Source organism: Canis lupus, chromosome 10 (genome assembly GCF_003254725.2).
Source record: "Canis lupus dingo isolate Sandy chromosome 10, ASM325472v2, whole genome shotgun sequence".
Lineage (NCBI taxonomy): Eukaryota > Metazoa > Chordata > Mammalia > Carnivora > Canidae > Canis > Canis lupus.
This window is the reverse complement of record NC_064252.1, coordinates 59,450,564-59,469,847: the sequence shown is the minus strand read 5'-3', so window position 1 is coordinate 59,469,847 and position 19,284 is coordinate 59,450,564. Positions and strand designations below refer to the sequence as shown.

Here is a 19,284-nt window from a genome sequence, read left to right as displayed (position 1 = left end):
TAACAGGAAATGTTTTTTAGTTACTAAAAAGGGATTCTATGACTAAAAAGAGAAATCTGGAGCTATGTGATTGATATTCATTCTGGACCGAAAATGATTTTTGTCACGGAAGCAATCAGCTGCGCTATCCTGTACTTGTAACATTCAGGGGAAGGGACTACAGGACAGTTTATATTGTCATATTTTGCTTTTTAAACATTTCCAAGCTTGGTTTTTGCAACATTACAAAATCTGTAAACTTTAAAAATAAAAATTGAGATACTCTGGGTTTAGCCACATGGTGAACCCATTTTTATATTATGACTATTAAATATATTTGCACACTTTAACTATTACAGAAATAAAGGCATTATTCAATAAAAATTCATCTGCTGTGGAAATATCTCCAAATCACCTTACTGTCTATGACCACTGGAGCTGGTCATATTATTAGAAATTAACTAAGGTCTTAAGAATGCACATTATTCTTAGTGTTTTCTTTTTACTCATAATCAAAGTGCTCTAATAAAAAGGGAAGAACAAAATATTTTTGACTGAGGCTCACTGGAACAAATGTTTTATGTTCTATTCTCTGCATATAAAAATGGTTTCACAACAAACATCCTTCTGAAAATTCTGGTGGATAATAATTAGAATTTTACATCAGAGGATATAACTATCAGTTTTTAAAATGGCTTCTTTTATATTTCAATTAAGTTTATGAAACTGAAAAACTACAAAAAAGGAAAAAAAAATCTACTTAAATTAGCATAGATTAAGTGGTGACCATTATTGCAAGGGAAATACTATGTTAAGGAAATGGCTCTTTGTTTTGTTGCAAAAGTGATAAAAACACAAAAGTCAATAAAACTGTTAAAATAAGTCTCAGTAATTACCAAGATCAAAATCCACTGGCTTTTTATTAAACATGAACTTTTGTTCTGCCTTCTGCAATACGTAAATAGTGCTGACAATTGGTTTGTGAGGCATTTGCTACAATAAAATGTAATTGTATCATGAGAGAAAGGTGACAATCAGGAGATCATGAAAAAATTACATATTCTCACTGGTAGTTAATTAGCCATGCAAAACCTCCTCAAACAGATATTCTCTTCTATTAGGAATGATTACTATGCAGGCCTACAGATGTCAATACCACAGTCATTCAAATACTTCTTTCCCTACTAATTGAAGGTTGTAAAGCTCTGGTGCCAAGGTTTTGCTTCCAAAGAGCTAATTTATGACTAGAAGGATATTTTATGTCTTCAGTTGCAGCAGCTACAAAATTCAGCAAATCAGAACCATCTGTGCACTGATACTTTGACTCACCATTCATCTCGCAGCCTATCAGTCACATCAGTTTGCATCCTGCATTCTTGGCTCATGCACACTTGCGATGATCCAAAGTTCATAAGAAATATTAAAAACGAATGGCATCCTGACCCTCTACCTTATTGTACACGCATCAGGAAGAAGCGCCCCCGCCCCCATCTTGTGTGTATGGACAGCATCAAGGAAGGCCTGGGCATCTGGCTGTCCGTCCAGTGAGGGCCCTCACAGCAGTCTCGAGTCTCCCCCGCCCTCTACGAAATGCTATGTGAGTCCTAATACTTGTGTGTTGTTTCAAGTTCAGTTTTTTTAAGTTGATGTATGTGAGTCAGTTGGAAGATTACAGAGTAAAGGAGAGAAGGTGTAACTTAAAAAAATGTTTTCCGAAAGGTTATTTTTGTAGACTGAAATATCAGTACAAACAAGTCCTCTGGTTATAAATCTAAGAATATCATTGTGATTGCCACCAAATTATGGCCAAACCGGTAAGCAAAAACAGAGGGCAGTGACTAAGGAAGTCTGAAGAGAAGCAGCAAATAAAAGTTCTCAGGAGTAAAGTCAGATTAGCCTTTAACCTGACCCCGGTCATAACTCTGTGACATCAGTCACTGCCTTATTTCTTTAATAGAACACTAAATAGGCCATGGATCCTACTATTTTTCTTTAAGAGACAACAGGTCAAAAGAACTTTCAACAAAATTTCTTGGAGCTGAGGAGAAATAGGAATTGCATATAATAACCAAGAAACTGGGTTGTCAGATTCCTTTTGAGACCTCAAACAACTTCATTTGGTAGAAAAGCTTCACAGAGGGTAAATCATAGGATCCCAGGGACCAAATTACTTACTTTTTGATTGTTTGGAGTATGCACATTTACACTCTCTCCTCTGGTATAAAAGTCCAGTGGTCCTAAAGGTATCCCACCTGGGTTCAGAATTTTCTTGAGCATTTCATAGTCTGGCTTTTCATCATATGCTAAATTATGAGCACATGTCAAATATTGGGCTATTTCACCTGTGAAGTGTTAAATTTTTTTTACAAGTTATAATTGGCAAGAATTGTCAAGGCTCCAATATCATCAAAACCTCTTTTCTCTTACACGTGCACACAACACACATCCTGAAGAAGCTAAGAACGAACCCTTTGATGAAAAGCATTTTTCAAATGATATTGAAAAATGACTGAAATAGTCACCCCAGAGATTTGACAAGATGGGAGAAACTGGTTATTTTTTTTTTTTTACATATCTTTGTTTGTATGTTTATTTTTTACTAATCTTATCAAAGGACACAAATTTTTGAAGTTATAGTTAATGATTTTGATTTATGGAGTGCAATTACTAAGAACTACACAAATAATGTAATAGACCAGATACCTTCATACTTTTTTTATGTTAAAGTTTTAAAAATTCAGTTAAAAACAAGTGTAACTTATTATAAACCTCCTTACTTTGACAGAAAAAAAAAAATCACTGCAAACTTTAATTCAGGCTTTGATTTTAAGATTATAACAGTACATTTAGAAATGACCTTGAAAAAAAAAAAAAAAAAGAAATGACCTTGAATTCTAGGTTTTTAGCCATGACTAATTTGGTCATTTGGCTCCCTCGAGTCCTCCATACCTGGCATTCACTGCATTGTCTTCCTGATTTAGAGCAGAAGGATGAGATGTTGCTACTTTTTTTTTTTTTTTTCATTTTAATGTAATCTCTTCCATAGAACTATATAGTAATCCCCTCCAAAAAAATGAACTAGAAACCTTTTAAATACAAATAGAATTAGTAACAAACATCACTCCTTAAACAGATGTGGTTAGCATTTTTGTTTCAGGTGGAGTTTCAATCTAAAATCAAGACATAAGTAAATAATACCATATACTGCTTAAAATCCAGGATGTTTTCCTTTGTTTGGAGAGGTGTTTAGATACTCCAAAAACTAGTTTTTACAAGCTTTTCCCCTTCAAAAACGTATTACTCACGCAGACATAAGTACCTCTTACTTTCTCACTAAGTTGCTATATCCCCGTGGCGGGGAAAATCTGGGAAGCTTTGTGGGTTGGCAGGAGTGACTTCCTAATCCTTCCCTTCCCCCTCCAGGCCCACCTCCATTCAAGAGGGAACTTGCAGACACTGGCTTTCACTCCCTAAAGGGGGAAGAAATTCCAGAAGGAACAGTCACCATCCCTTCCCCCTATGGAAAGTCCCCTTCCCCCTATGGAAAGTCAAGGTGACCATTTTCTACCCTATTATCCGCAGCTATGTTCTAGGAACATAAGGCTACTGCGGCTAAAATGAGAACTCTTGGCTCCAGGGTTTTTTATTTTTGGTTTCTTTTTTTTTTTTTTCTTTTAGATACTGTGGCAATTATGCAACCTACTTTTTTCCTTCTCTAATGTTGTAAAATTTATCACATTCTGTTATCTAACATTCAATCAACCAGATCTCTATTAACTAGCAAATGGCATGGCTTCATCACATTTGTAACTCCTGTTTCCTGATGCCCAGTGCGGGCATCCGATTCCTGAAGGGATGATCAAAAAGAATAAAGATTAAGTTACATTCACTACCATCTTCATGTAAATATTCTGTTGTTCTTCGGCTCTTTCGGGATTGGTAAACCAAGTTTGGTATATATTATTACAGTTCTGTTAACCAAAATATCCCAAATGGAGAAGAGAGCTTAATGTGATGGGAAAATTTTCACAGGTTATGGTTTGAAGACAAAGGAAGATTCCTGGAACCCCACCAACTGCCAGCAGCTGTGCTGCAAAGTCTTCGTGGGTCTGGGGCGTGTTAAAATGAGGTATCCGGGAGGTTGGAAAGAGAGAAAAAGAAAAGCCACCTCTTATAAATTCATTATTATCAACCTGAAGCTTAGACTATTGTGATGTATTACCGCTCTAAATGCTAGCCTTCCAAGATCTGGATTTATTATTTTAAGTATACTTTTTAATTTACTAGCATATCTCTGGAGCTATAAAACAAAATGCTTTGAGTAGTATGAAATTATGATATTCTTGAATCATCTGCTTTTAAGCTAATGAAGTATTAAATATCATTACTATCATTTCAGGAGATAGAAACTTTTGCAACTATTATTATTACACTGAGCTGGACGCGTGTATTGGAAACTTGTTGGTGGTTTTATTTCATAAATTGCCTTAGTGACAAACCTTTTATAAATCGGATTAATTGTCATGCTTGCAGTATTCACTCCTAAGTACAGCCAACTAAGAGATCTTTGGTTAATATTAAAGTTTCAATGTTTTGTGCTTTAGAAATAGAAATCTGCACTTTATAAAATAATAGGATGGGCTCAAATAAATGGTTTGTACTGAAAACAGAGAACCTGGCACTCTTGTCATTTCTTGTTATCACTCGGATCTCATCTCCAGTAGTAGGAGTATCACAGAATATACACAGGCCCACAAGCATTTAACTTGTGCAACCCAGGGCAGCAGGGCTTTCTTTTCTAATACTGAACCGAACAGTCACCTTTTGTGCCTGAGGGGCAAAAAAGGTAAGGGAGATACGCAGAGAAAACTTTCTTTGACATCTCCTATCTCTTTCTCTTGCTGTCCTCTTGAGTAAAACATAAGCTGTATGACTTGGTCAAAATGCCAATAAGCCTATTAGCCAAAAAGGCAGACTGGCATTTTGACCAAGTTACTCAGTGCAGTTACAGAAACGGAGAGCTTTCATCCTTCAACCCATCCACCCTGAAGGAGAATACTCCCGGGTTTGTGCCCTCCGTCAGAAGAGGGACTCCAGAAAGTGGGAGGCAGGAGGCTCACACTGGGGCGGCCTTAGGACTTGGGGAATGGAGGTGGAAAAGCAGAACTGCTTTGTTCCTCTTTCGTTTCTCATGGAAATGAACATTTTGGTTTCTTGTCAAAGATGGGCTATAAATAGAAGTTTAAGATAATTTAACTCTCCATTTAAACTCTCAGATGGAAACTGATGCTATTTGACCTCATCTAGAGGGTCGGCGTACACATTCACTTTCGTAAGTCAGCTAAAAGCCAACTTTGAGATTGCCCAATAGAGAGAGAGAACAAGATTCATTCTGCTTATCTGTCTCTGAGAAAAAGCGAGCCTGACAGCACAAGCCAGCTCTTTTCTGTAAGACAATCGAACTCATTTATTAAATTGGTGAACAATGTGCCATGCATGCATATGCAAACGACAGGCACTTGGGTAATTGTGAATTGACTTACTATTTTTACTGATAATACCGTCAATTAAAGAATTGCAAGAAGATCCATACTAACTTGAAAGAGAAAAACCACTTAATGAAACATACCTTCAAATCCCAAGGTTATATGCCTTCACCAATCCAAAAGTATTTTTTTTTTTTTTTGCTTTTTTTTGCTGGCTGTTTAGTCAGAGTGCAACCCAGGTCTAAACAGCACTCAAGTGTTGAATGATTTGGTTTTTCAAATTATCGATTGAAAGTAGTCTTCCCCTAGATCGACTTTATCTCCTTTCAACTATGTACAGGTGGACAACATCAGAACGTCAACTCTGAAAGTACTAGATATAACTGACTACTAAACCTGTGTATGATTCCTCCCTTCCGGTAAAAAAAATAAATAAATAAAAATAAAAAAAAATTGCAGTCAGCAAAGCCTAGAACATGGCCTCAGTGTTTTCTTGCAGCCTTCTTGGGTTCTAATGTCAGAGAGGATCTAAACGTTCTCTCCTCTAGTAACCCGGTGCACAGCACTTTCTCCTGCCCGTGGGGATGGGAGCGGGTAGATTAAGCAGAAGCTGTGAAACAAGAGTGACAAATGTGCAGATGTGATGACCTGTAAATCATACAGGAGAAGGTGGTGGAAGTTATCATTTGACTTACGGCAGCAGCTTCCGGAAGGAGCCCATTTAAGCACTGACTCAGGGAGCTCATCCAACAGACTAAAATAAAATAGAGTGATACACAATGAAATCTGTTTACCATCCTGTGATTCACTGTTTTGATTAGAAAACAAAATTCAAACTCTGTGTTGGCGGGTCACCCATATTATGCCTTTCAATATTTTTTTTCACCCACCTGTAAGGGGCAAGAGGGTAAGTGGAGGTGGGCGAGATCCCTCAATTCTCAATGACCAATTTTCTACCAATCACCTAGAAACTAAATGTAAATTTACAGTGTAAATGCTTTAATTCATAGTCCGTGCTTGTAGAAACGCAGAAGCAGGGACATTATCATGATTTTTTTTTCTTAAAAACAAGAAAAAATATGTGAGAAAATTGTATCAGGATTTTTCAGGAGATGTTTCCCTCCGGTGCTCACCCTCGGGGAGGGGCAAATTATTTCCCTATTTATGTGCACTGTTCTCCTTTGGGCAGTGCTTTATGCTATCCTGTGATTAAATAGGTTTACAAGAAATATCCACATAGCAAAACAAACAAGAAAAGGCATTATTCTAACCCCTTCCGGTGTTTTACTGAACAAGTACAATTCTTTGAAGTGGCTTCAGCCACCAATATATAAAAATGCAACTAAGGTTATTGATATGAATGTTTGATTGGCAAACTCGGGCAGAGGCAGAGTTGCAACAGTAAATGCACCGCTCTAAGGGCACCCTACGTCAGGAAAACAAAGGGCACGGGGCGGATACGGTCTCATGGTTGTACAGGCAAGCACGCCCTTGAAGGACACTCAGCGCATGCCTTCTTAGCGGGCCGAATGAATTATGATCATATAATACTTACCATCGGAGTTTACAAATGTCTATAGGTTACCTTAATTATAAACTTCATCAGGTATTATTAGCTTTACTGGTTTATAGGTTTAGGTTAGTACTCAAATCAAAAAGAAGATACACATAAGGGTCCCCAAAATGTAAATGGAGGTCATGCTTACTGGCATTAGATTTCATTATTTTGCACGACACCGTATCCTATTTGAATGGACCCACGTAGGCACGGTCTTAGGACATCTACAATGAGAGCATCCATCTAGGTCTATTGATTAAAGACTGGATCAGATCATAGGAGTAAGTCTTATCAAAAGAAGAAATACGTAGCGTCTTCAGAATTAAAACGCGAATCTTTTAAATATAGCACATTATGCAAATGAGGTGAACCGAGGTGAAAAACCGGGTATCAAGATTGTTTACATATGCCCGTTACTGTGCTTTGCCCGTGACCCGTATATTGAAAAATGTCGGTTAATACAGACCATTAATCACCGCCGTAAATAACTGATCAGGCAAGTCTAATACTGACTTCTAGAAACGTGTTGGTTCGGGCACGGGGCCGGGGCTCGCGCTCCCAGGCCGGGGGGGCCTCGCGAACTGCCGGTGCCTGCCGGCCGCGCCCGCGGGCGAGGGGAGCTCGCGAGGGGCCTGCGGGGCGAGCCTGGCTCCCGGGCCCCGCGGCCTCTGCCCCTCGCCGCGACTCCCCTGACCTGCGGGCGCAGCGCCCCGGGGTGCCTCCGGGCGGCGGGGCCGGGCTGTTCTGCGCCGCGCACGGCGGCCTTCCTCGGGCCTCGGCGGGGAGGAGTCGGGGACGCGCTGCCCCGCGGGTGACCCGGGCCTCGGGCGGGCCGACTCCGGGTGAGAAGGCGGACGCGGCACCCGAGGCGCCCTCTGCGCTGCAGGCCCGGGCCTTGGTGGACACCCTCCGTGTGCGTCCCCGAGCCTTGCTGGTTCCTCCCTCGGGAACAGGACACGCTCCGTGGCACACGCAGCGCCGGGGGACGGGAGAGGGCTGCTCCCGCGGGCCCGGGCTGCCCCGGCTCTGGAACCTTCCCCAGTGGCGGTGCACGCGGCGGGGCGGGGCGGGGCGGGGCGGTCTGGCCCCCAGCGCCGGCCGAGCCCCCGCGGCCCCCCCCCCGGCCCCCGCGACCCCCCGCGACCCCCGGCCCGAGGGCGCGCACCTGGTCTTGGCGGCCTGCACGGCGGCCGGGTCCCGCGCCTCCCAGGGCAGGCGGCCGGCGCAGCAGCGCAGCAGGCAGTAGGCCAGGGTCTCCAGGTCACTCCGGCGGGACGGCGCTGCGGGAGGAAGCGGCGGGAGACACGTGAGGCCGGGCCCGCGCCCAGCGCCCTGACGCAACCCGAACGGGCCGCAGGGGCAGAGGCGTCGTGTTTGCGCAGCTGCACGGAAGCCTCAAGGCCGGGCCCGGGCCGCCGCCGGGAGAAGGGTCGGCTCCCGCGGCCTCCCGCGGCCTGGCCTGTCACGGGAACCTGAGCTCCACGGCCCCTGACACGATCCAGACAACCCACAACCCGGCACCGACACTTTCTCAAAGAGCCGAGCAGTAAAACAAAGAAATAAATGTCTGCGGCTAAATTGCTGCCATATGTGGCAGGAGGCCCCGGGGGCGCCCGGCCACGCCGAGACCCTGCGGGCGCAGGGGACGCGGCAGCCGCAGGCCCGGCCTGCTCCGCTCGCCCAGCAGCTCCGGCAGCCGGAAGAATATGACAAAACTGCCATCTAGTGTGCAGGACTAAAAAACAGGCCCTGCTGAAGATTTCTCGATTAAAGGAGAGAAAACCTCAACTGTCGGAGGCATGAGGTTCAAGGCCTACAGATACTAGGGAGAGAAGCAGCCTGAGCCGAGTCTGGGCCAACGGGCCCGGACAGGACACCTGACACCTGACGGCGCGGCGGTGGTGTGCGGGGCAGCCGGCCAGAGGCTTCCCGGGTTTAGAGCAGGATGGCTTTTCATCAAAAAACAAAAAACAAACAAACAAAAAAAAAACCATACAGGGGAGCATTTTTAGGCCACCGTAAATATAACTTCTATCAAACTACTCGGTGCTACAGACTAATTGTATCGTGATTTTTTGCGTTTTTTAAAGCGTCTACTGTGAAAAGACAAGACAAATGAAGTCCACTGTAAGCCAAAGTAGAACAAATATTACTGAAATAACGATTAAAACATTAACGAGATCCCACAAAATAAACTCATTTTTTTTATAACCACTGCAAATTGTTATAAAACAATAGGCTGGTATTTACATTTCTGCCATTACTTGAATGTTCATCTGTGCAGGGATATAAAATCTCCTAAGTGCAATATGTGGCTGTTAAACCTGCTGTAAACAGGTATCCTATTTTATTGTCGTTCATTAAATAAACTCTGAAAAGTCACTCAGTAAACTTAGTTTTTAATTTAAAAAGTCGCCTATTAAGAAGAACGCGGCTAGCACATCATAACGACTTTTGGTGATCATACACAAGTTATTATAAAAGCAGAAGACAAGATTAGCCGTTACACGTAGGCTATCTTAACTGCTATTAGAGCACTGGATTATTAAAGGCCCTTCAATCTAGCAGAATGCTACAGTCCCATGGGCGCCGTTTGCTTTCTTCACAAGCTTCAACAATGTCCTAATGCAAGACTTGGCTCTCCTATTAAAATAAAAACACAATCTCTACCACGCTGTTTGGTACTGATTTCTTCAGTCATAAATCTCCCACTAATAATGGAATGGTTCCATTTGTACAGATGTGTTCACAAGTCCCTTTTCCATTATGGCAATTCCTGGTTACCACCACTTGAAAAAAAAAAAAATTTCACATCCTCTAATTTAAAAAAAAAAAAAAAAATCTGGCACCTGTTTGGACGACACAGGCTACACACAAGAGGCCCTCTGAGGAAAAATAATCAGAAAGTGGAATAAACTTTCCCAGTCACTTCCCCCCTCCTCCAACAGAGGGATGACTTGATAGGAAGCTGTAAGTAAAAGTAAGGACAAGTCCTTTAGATTTCTGAAGCCAATCTTTCATAAACTGGTTTTCATTCGAAATAGCCCCTTGAGAGTTAACTTTACTTCACTATTATAGTTTGATCTTACCTAATTAAAATACATTATCACATTTTCCATCTTTATTTTCTTTTATTGCACATATACATTGATAACTATAGTTACGTAAATGTTTTACCACATTTCCACTAAAATACATGTAATGTTAGAAAAAAAAAAATCCTATAGTCACTCTTTCCCACCATGAAAGAGAGACCTTTCCCTGAAGTGCCTTCAGAGGAACAAATGCAAAATTCTGTGTTTTAATGAACTTTAATGAAGTTCAACCCCAAGACTCGACCCATGATTAAGTCTTCTTTCCAGCTACTGTACAGAGAAGAGTCATCCTAATACCTGTTAAATTCACTGAAAATAAATATTCTAGATGACCACATTAGCATCTATGTGAATGTGTAATTAACACAATGAATTGATCATATATTTTTAACTGACTTTAAAATACATCTTCGAAATACAGATGATAGGACAAAAGGATAATTATAGAACTCAGGAATTAAATAGTTGGATAGGAATTATACTAGTCTATTATTTCCTGTGCATTTGAAAAAAAAATAAAATGCTGAAAGTAAAAAGAAAAGAACTGATTATATTTGAAGAGAACTCTTAATATCTAAATATAAAAATCTTTTTAATTTGAAAGTTGAAATATGAAGTATTTTGTTTCTGTAGAATTTGGTCTCTGTATAATTTATTGTAATATATAATATATTCTTCAGTTGAATTTGATTATTAATGTAATCATTAACAGTAGTATATTTTTATGTAGATTTTACTTACGATGCTACAGCTTAGAAATGTGGCAAGATTTTGTTATTAATACTTTTCCTCTACACTACATTGTTAGTTTTAAAATATAATTTCGCATCTAGTTTTTATTTACCTCATTAATATGGAGCCATGCAAATGACTCTTCACTGAAAGCCTGTTGTGTTCTCAATTGTTTAACATTTCTAAATTATAAAGTACTGCCAAGAGTAACAACAATTAAAAAAAAAAAAAGGCACGGGTTGGGACTTGAATTCTATCTATTCTTCTAGAAAGCAGATTCCAGGAACAGTGGACACTAGAATGCATAATTAAAATAAAACCAACTGATATGATTTGTGGATCTGCTACTGTGCCAGATGCTCCAGCTGCTTTTATATTATCTCATTTAATCATTCTAACAATAGTATAAAGTACTACTAAGCCTATTGATAAATAAGAGAAGCTCGGAGAGGTTAAGCAACTTGTTTAGTATCACAAAGCAAAACTTGATGAAGCTCTGCACTGAAATCCCAATCTTTCCGAATCCGGAGCCGACACTCAATTAACAATTACTTTGCCCTGTCATTAGTTTTAACACCCTTTAAACCACATTACACATAGTACTTCTACAGTCGGGGGAGTACCTGAGGTGGGCTTTTTCACTTACAACACCAGAAGACATACTGATGCAAGCATGGTTGTCTGGCAAGGAATAAATCAGCAGCAGGTCCTGAGAGGCAGCAGTAACTAAAGTTTCCATGCGACTATCCTTCTATGAAATGATTTCTTTCAAATCACTTCATTCGATGAAGAAGGGGGTCTACTTAAAGCATTACTTTATAAAGTGTTTTGAATGTCTTTCCCAGCTGCTAGGAGAACAGGAGAAGCTAACTTAAGAGGACTGGTCCTTATTCTAAAGACAAACCAGAGTAAAAGTCTCTGGGGCCAACTCACCAAATGGAATGAAACAGGAATTGAGGGAAAAAGAAACTGTAAGTGTTAATCCCAAAATGGATCAGATTATTTGCCTAAAGTGCTTTCTGTTTAGTTTTATTTTTTACAGAGAGTAACATGAAGTATGAAGAAAAATAAGAAATAATAAAGTGAACTTAAAAACTTCTGCCTTAGGCAGACAGGGTTGAAATGCCCAAAATACGAGTTGCTATGCCCAGAAATGACCTAAGAAAGGAGAAAACATCTGAACAGGATGCTCACCTGAAGAAGTGAATGGTGACCACCCATGGCACAAATTTAGAGTGTATGCTTTCATTCCCAACTAGTAACCTGTATCATTACATTTTGTCAATTCAGATTGACAAAGAGCTGAAAAATTTCACAGTGGCCACAATATATTGCATTTCAAAAAGGATATCTCAAAGAAAGCATTAAACTCAGTCTCTCTTATTTTCTCCGTACCTTTAAAATTTTATTTTTTTCAAAGGCCGGTTTTTTAAATGATTTTATTTATTTATTTTAGGGAGGGAGGGAAGGGGCGGGGGAGAGAAGCAGACTTCCCACTTAGCAGAGAGCCCTACATGGGGCTTGAGCCCAGGACCCTAAGATCATGACCTGAACCCAAAGCAGATGCAGATGCTCAACTGACTGAGCCATCCAGGCACCCCAGTATGTTTAAAATTTTAAGTCTTAGTTTTTGTTTTTGTTTTTTTCTTAATGAAACGCTACGGTGTGAATCTTAGGAAAAGTTATTTAATAGAGCAAAGGGGTTGTTTTGTTTTTTTGTTCTTTTAATTTTTATTTTATCCATCCTCCCACCCCCTTCCCTTTTTGTTCTCCAGAGTTAAGAGTCTGTTTCTTGGTTTGCCTCCCTTTCTGGTTTGTTTGTTTTTCTCACCTTTGCTTATTTTGTTTCCTAAATTTCACAAAGTTATCTTATATTTGGCCAATGTATATTATTAACCCAATCAAATAGTTCAAGACCTACATTAAGGCCTTAAAAGTCATGGCTAAATGTCAAAATTGGGTTATACCATGTAGAACAAATAGTATCTTCATTATTTTTTATTTATATATCGACCAAAGACTGTTTATAGCAGTAAATTTACCTAAAAACAGAAATCAATGGTATGCTTTTCTGACTACTAACAGGATCCAAGCTTGATGGTGTACCTTAATATCATAATTGAAAAATAGGTTCCTTTTTTGGAATTATTGTTTGAGGTGATAAATATTGTGTAAACTATATCATTTCCTCAAGTTTGGTAACATGAAAATACACTCTCAGTTTATTTCACATATATTTTGTAAGCTGGAGTGCTAGATTGGAGTGAAAGGAAACTGTGCAAAAAATAACACAAGACTTGGATTTCATATATCATAGCAATTGGCAAAAATAAAAAGTATATGTCTCTTTCCTTGATACTGAATATATTACACAAACAAATGGACATTTAAAATGCAATTTAGACATCATATTTTATGGTCATCAATGATGTCAAATTAAAACAGGTATTATACACTCAATGCAGAGGTCTGAAGTATTTAAAAAAGCTCAATATGTTAAATGCAGTATATCTCTAGAGAAATTAGGTATTGACTGCATGCCTCAGTGAGTAGAAAAATCTACAAAAATCCATACCACACATTGATCCAAATATTGCTTTTTAACATTACTAAGAATGTAACAAATTTTAAAATAGTATATTTGACACAGATATAATTCTCTTTAATTATCAGGCAACAAGCCCAAAATATGTCAATGTTTATGCATGTTAGTTTTTATGAAGAAGAAAAAATTAATAATAGAAGAGATAGGTAAATCCAATGTATATTACTCTAATTTTACATTAAATGAAGCATTTCAGCCACTCAGAAAATACCTTTAGGTCATACAAGAGAATTGAGTTTGGAAGAATAACTGCAATTTTTAAAAAGCATACCGATTTACATAGATATATGGCAGTCCCAGGAACGTTCATTCAACTATCCATCCGTCTCTAGATATCTCTATTCCTATTTTTTGGTTTATAGTAATACAAACTGCCTTCCTTTTACATAAGGTTGAACTAGAAAATGCTTATGTGAAACTGTGATTGGTACCTTATACAAACTCCTTCATTAAGAAAACCCAACTAATCCACAGGAAAATGAGAGTTCGCTCTGGTTTCCGAATACTCACTACAAAACGTAGGAGAGACCAGACAGTCTGATCAGGTTACCAGTCTCTGTTAAGTGGCTAATTCATAAGGCAGTTTTACACTAAATTCTGAATATTTCCCTGGACCTGACCAGACACAGATATACCTGACATACAGCAAATGCTTTGACAACTGGAGGTTCTATTTCCTAGAGATAACTTGTTTTGCTCTTTATGTTTTCCTTTGCATTATCTTTCTCAGTATTTATTTGATCTCATAGCTGGACTGGTATAGAAAAGATTTTTCTGAGATTAAACTACATAGTGACTGTACTGAAAGTAAACACATGAATATTTATGAATCTGACCTTCTACATTTAACTACAGGATTTATGGCCCTGTTTATTCTGGCTTCTAGATATGACTAAATGATCATTTCATTTCTAATAAAATCCTAAAGTAAAATGTTTTATTTTGGGAAATTAAATGCAAAACATTAGGAATGAATAGTACTCAAACATTTGAGGATATCAAACCCTTCACTTTATATATTAGACTAAAACTGCATATTATAATTTCAGCAAATGTATATATTTATGTGTACGTATTTATGCATGTGTGTGTGTGTGTGTGTGTGTGTGTGTATATGCATTCATGTATGTATGTGTATATAGTGGATCCTTGAAAAACACGGATTTGAATTGCCTGGGTCTACTTATATGCAGAGTTTTTTACAATACAGTACTGTTAATGTATTTTCTCCTCCTTATGATTTTCTTAGTAACATTTTCTTTCTCTAGCTTACTTTATTGTAAAAATACAGTATGTAATACATATGACATAAAAAAATATGTGTTAATAGACTATGTTATCTGGTAAGGCTTCTGGCTATCAGTAGACTTCAGTGGTTAAGTTTTGGGGGAGTCAAAAGTTATACATGGATTTTTGACTATGTGGGGCATCAGCATCCCTAACCCTCAGGTTGTTCAAGGGTTAACTGTATATGTATGCATATCCATATGTAGATATCTATGTGTAGATATAGATATGCCTAGAAGTTTAGTGTAAATTCTATTTTGAATGCATTTAAGGGAATCCACTTTTTATAAGAATCTTGTGAAACCCATGATAAAAATGCATTATTCACTACAGCATATAACTTTCTAGCAAATACCAAAATTATGTAATAAAGGCACTTCTCTGAATAGTCCTTCCAGGGAGGTAATACCATCTTTCTACCATCATTCTCAGTTTAGTCTTATCCTCAGAGACTCAGCATGGTGAAATCTACCCAACTCATCAACATGTGTTATTATTTGGGGAGGAAAAACCTTAAATGGACTACAAAATAAAAAACTGTTTAAACTGTTCATGAAGATAACATAATGAAAACGCTGCCATGGGGGGGCCTGGGCGGCTCAAAAGGTTAAGCATCTGCCTTTGGCTCAGGTCATGATCCCAGGGTTCTGGGATCGAGTCCTATATCAGGCACCCTGCAGAGCAGGGAGCCTGCTTCTCCTTCTGCCTCTGCCTCCCTCTGTCTCTCATGAATAAATAAAATCTTAAAAAAAAAAAAATCACTGCCTTAACCTACAGAGTATAGAGGGCATTTGGAATTAACATAGACTGACTGTTGACCCAACTAACATGTGACAATTCTACTTTCCATACTGCAATCACAGTTGTTTCTTAGCAATTTCAACAGTCAAAATCTGAAAGGACCAGAATTAGAGCTATCTATAGAAATAAGTGGCCGAATCACATAAGTTAATATCATTAACATAACTGGACCAATGCTTAAGAATCTGTATGATGAATTTCTAGCTATACTGCTATGAAAAAGTACTTCTGAGTTTCTGCAAATTCTTTCATACTAATAAATCCAGCAAAAACGAGAAGCAAAATTCATTTGGAGTCAAAGAACTTTAAATTGAAAAATATATCAGTAAGCATTTGCCTCTTAAAGTCCTTAATTAAAGCCATGTCCCACTATATTTTTAAATGCTCATTGATTCATTAACAATGTAAATGGTGAAAAATTACACAATATCACTAAATTTCTTAGTGATCATTACTTTTCTAACTATCCTATTCTTGAAAAAAAAAAATAGTGGTTTCTATTACTCTGATCAGGAATACAAAAGGTAATTTCCATTTCAGAAACTGTAACCTATGAATTCTTCCTGGAAAGAAGGCATACAACTGACGCACTTATTTCACTTTTTACTGGCTTACCTTACAGTAGTGTGGGTTTTAATTGCTCTGGAAAATGATCAAGCCCTCTATATTACATGGTCAATGGTCCTTTTAACAGAAAAGGCAATAATATACAGTTGTTTGCACCAACCAAAACTCCTCAGAAAGTATCAGCTTAGGGTAACAGTTCAACAGCCATTAACAAGTGCAAATGTCTAATTGTCTTTTAGTGAAATGGAGTCCTTTCAACACTGTTTTTAAATTATTTTTGTGGTTTAGCATATTTGAAAATACTTTTATAAATAAAGTTTACAAAGAATATGATTTTGAAAGGCAAACTTTTTCAATAATCACCATTTTTTTACTAGCATAACATTAGAATTGACTTTTTGTCTTGCTGACAGAGCAACTAAGAAAGTACAGTTGCATTGACCATATTGATTGTGAACAAAGCAACCATCAGTGGGACTCTGCACCATATATTTTCAATATTGACCTCCTACTTCCTTTTCCATGGCTTTCTGGGTCGGCTATTGGATTTGGACTGCAGTGTAATAAACAGCTAAGGTTTAATTAATGGTAAATGAATACAAGACATAGGTTATGACTTTAACTAATTAGGGAATTGTTGAATTAAGTCTGCCTTGGAATGCAAGGCAGTACAATCAATATCCAATAAAAGGACTATGTATGTAATTTACCTGCAAATGTGTTTCCAATACCATCAAAGTGAGTTTAAATAAGTAAGATATATGAAAGGCGACTAGGAAAGATTTCCACAAGTTAACACTTTATAGTTTCAGAAAAGATTTCCTTATTGTTGAGGGATGGTATCTTCTAAAAACTCTGATAAGGGCCTGGTGAAAAACAGGAATAATTCTTCCCATGTGCACCTTTACCAAATCTGTTAATAGTGGTGATTGCATACAAACTCACTTGCTGACCTCCAAATTTAAACTATAAAAACTAGTGATTTCCTGGCCCAAATCAGCATCAAGTTTTGTTTACTTGACATCCTGCCACATCCTTCTCACTTGTCACAATCTGTCTCCTCCCCCTGTTAGGAAAAATATTCATTGGCATACAGGAACTCAGTACTTGTGATAAAAATCTCGTCCACATTCTCACTCTTCAGACTGACTATGCAAAGGGCATATCATGGGCCTTATTACTCTTTAATCATTCTTCTGAAATAACATTAAGAAACAGAAAAAAAGAAACCTACCTACTCCCTTGTGGGCATCTACGCTGGTAAACTCTATTGTCCCATTATGGGCTTTTTTAGGATTTTCCTGATACTGTTTGTGGTTCCCATTGGGACAATATCTGTAGCAAAGTCCATAATCTGCAAGATAAACCTGGAAGACATGAACAGAGAAATGAATAATGCTTTTGTCCTCTGAAAATATAACCTTTATAATTAAGTCTTAAGAAACTGATAGGTTAAGAACAGCCTCACATCTACATTTTATTAAACCAAATGGTGCCTCAGGATAAAATATGTACAACTGGGGGTCATAACAACTAACTTCCCAGCTTAAATCCTTACTTCATCATGGGCATATCTTGTTTCTGAGCTGACTTAGATTTTAGTCCTTTTTATTTTACTCCTAAATTCCCTTCCCTGCAGGTGGGCATCCAGATATCATAAACTACAATAGTTTTTTTTTTTTTAATCTGTATTCATACAGCTTATGAGATCTGCCTTTTCTTTTAACCCCTCCCCTAAACATAAACGTTTTCAAGCAGGGAGGGGACAGGAGAGCAAATAATCTAAAAATGTAAACCCAATGTTATAGGAAACTCCATTAACAGGAAGCATAAAAATAGTGAACAGACTATAAGAGGTAATGACTCTTAAAAAAAAAAAAAAGAGACAGAGAGAAAGAAACCACCATGTTGTCTGTATTTAAGAATGGAACATCAATGCAGTACTTTTGGCCTTTCAGACCGATCCATATCATCACTGTTATCTTTGTAAGTCGGTCAGAATTGCAAGCAGGGTCTCCAAACAGAATATAGATTGTTAAAAGTCAGATGGCAATTCAAGTGAATTTTTCTCAGATTACTTTTGGAGAGAGAAAAAAGGGGGGAGAAGTAGTTTTACAGATATAGCATGCACTGAATAGGGAACTGATACTAGACATTTATTCTCACATGTAGTCAGAACAGAGGAGTCCCCAACTCTGTTACCATGCTCCCTCCAAAAAGAAAGCAGTTAAAAATTTTTAAATGTGTTGTTTCACATATATTTCTTTAAAATTGGGGGACTGAGGTGACATTTCATGATAGAGCTTCAAGACAACAGAGTATTGCAATACAACCTGTGTTTTAAAATAGAATACCCATTAAAAGAAAATTTAGTATGAAATCTAAGTCTCTAAGTTTCTGGTTTTACGATAGCCTAAGGAGGAGATAATTTGACCTTCAAAATATAAACAGCACAGAGTTTTCTTCATCTGATGGAGAATATAGCTTGCTAGAGTGTCTGGAAACATGATATTTCAGTTTTCTCTCTCTCGCCCACAGACACCATTTCTCAACATGGCCTCAGAAGTAACCGATCCCTCTGCCCTAAATAACTAGACTCCAGGATCAGATGTGTAACTGGTTGCTTGCTTTCACTATTTATGATGCACTTTATTTAGTTTGAGAACTAAATAGACTTCACTTCGCGAAGTAGATATCCTGAAAATGTACATACTGGTAACTCAGCAAAAGGAAACATTTTAAATATGCTAGAGTAATTTACTATTTGAAAAAAAAAAAAAGATCTATAGGCAAACCATAAGAGACTCTTAACTACAGAGAATAAACTGAGGGTTGGTGGAGGGGAGGCACAAGGCAGGATGAGGTAACTGGATGATGGGCATTAAGGTAGGCATGTGATATGATGAGCACTGAGAGTTATATACAAGTGATGAATTACTGAACTCTACATCTGAAACTAATGATGGCTAACTGAATTTAAATAAAAATATTTAAAAATTTTTTAAAAAGACCTATCAAGTTTTCATGCAGTCGGTAGTTCAAAATAAAAAAAAAAAAATCAGGCCTAAAATTTATGGAGTGCCTAATATGCACCAGATAACATGCTAAGAGCTTTATATTCACTGACCTATGGCATCCTCACAGAAATCTTGTAGGTGGGTACCATTACCTCCA

The 19,284-nt window shown here is 38.2% G+C and overlaps 2 protein-coding genes across 10 annotated transcripts in view; one reads left to right on the top strand and one right to left on the bottom strand.

Moving 5' to 3' along the window:
- FANCL (FA complementation group L) overlaps positions 1-4,637 on the top strand; it is a 370,306-nt gene extending 365,669 nt beyond the window's left edge. For 6 of the 7 annotated variants that reach the window (XM_025467824.3, XM_049115550.1, XM_049115548.1 and 3 more), the window contains 2 exons: positions 1,449-1,576; positions 3,403-3,874. In XM_025467824.3, coding sequence (XP_025323609.1) covers positions 1,449-1,576; positions 3,403-3,580 — 306 coding nt within the window. In that variant the 3' untranslated portion in view covers positions 3,581-3,874. Of the gene's footprint in view, positions 1-1,448; positions 1,577-3,402; positions 3,875-4,011 lie in introns of those variants that run through there. The other variant, XM_025467798.3, reaches the window with a different exon arrangement.
- The window catches only part of VRK2 (VRK serine/threonine kinase 2), a 216,092-nt gene that overhangs the window by 18,097 nt on the left and 178,711 nt on the right, over positions 1-19,284 (bottom strand). For all 3 annotated transcript variants that reach the window (XM_035696513.2, XM_025467836.3, XM_049115552.1), the window contains 4 exons: positions 17,345-17,477; positions 8,189-8,303; positions 6,161-6,219; positions 2,155-2,321 (listed from right to left, as the gene is read on the bottom strand). In XM_035696513.2, coding sequence (XP_035552406.1) covers positions 2,155-2,321; positions 6,161-6,219; positions 8,189-8,303; positions 17,345-17,477 — 474 coding nt within the window. The remainder of the gene's footprint in view (positions 1-2,154; positions 2,322-6,160; positions 6,220-8,188; positions 8,304-17,344; positions 17,478-19,284) is intronic.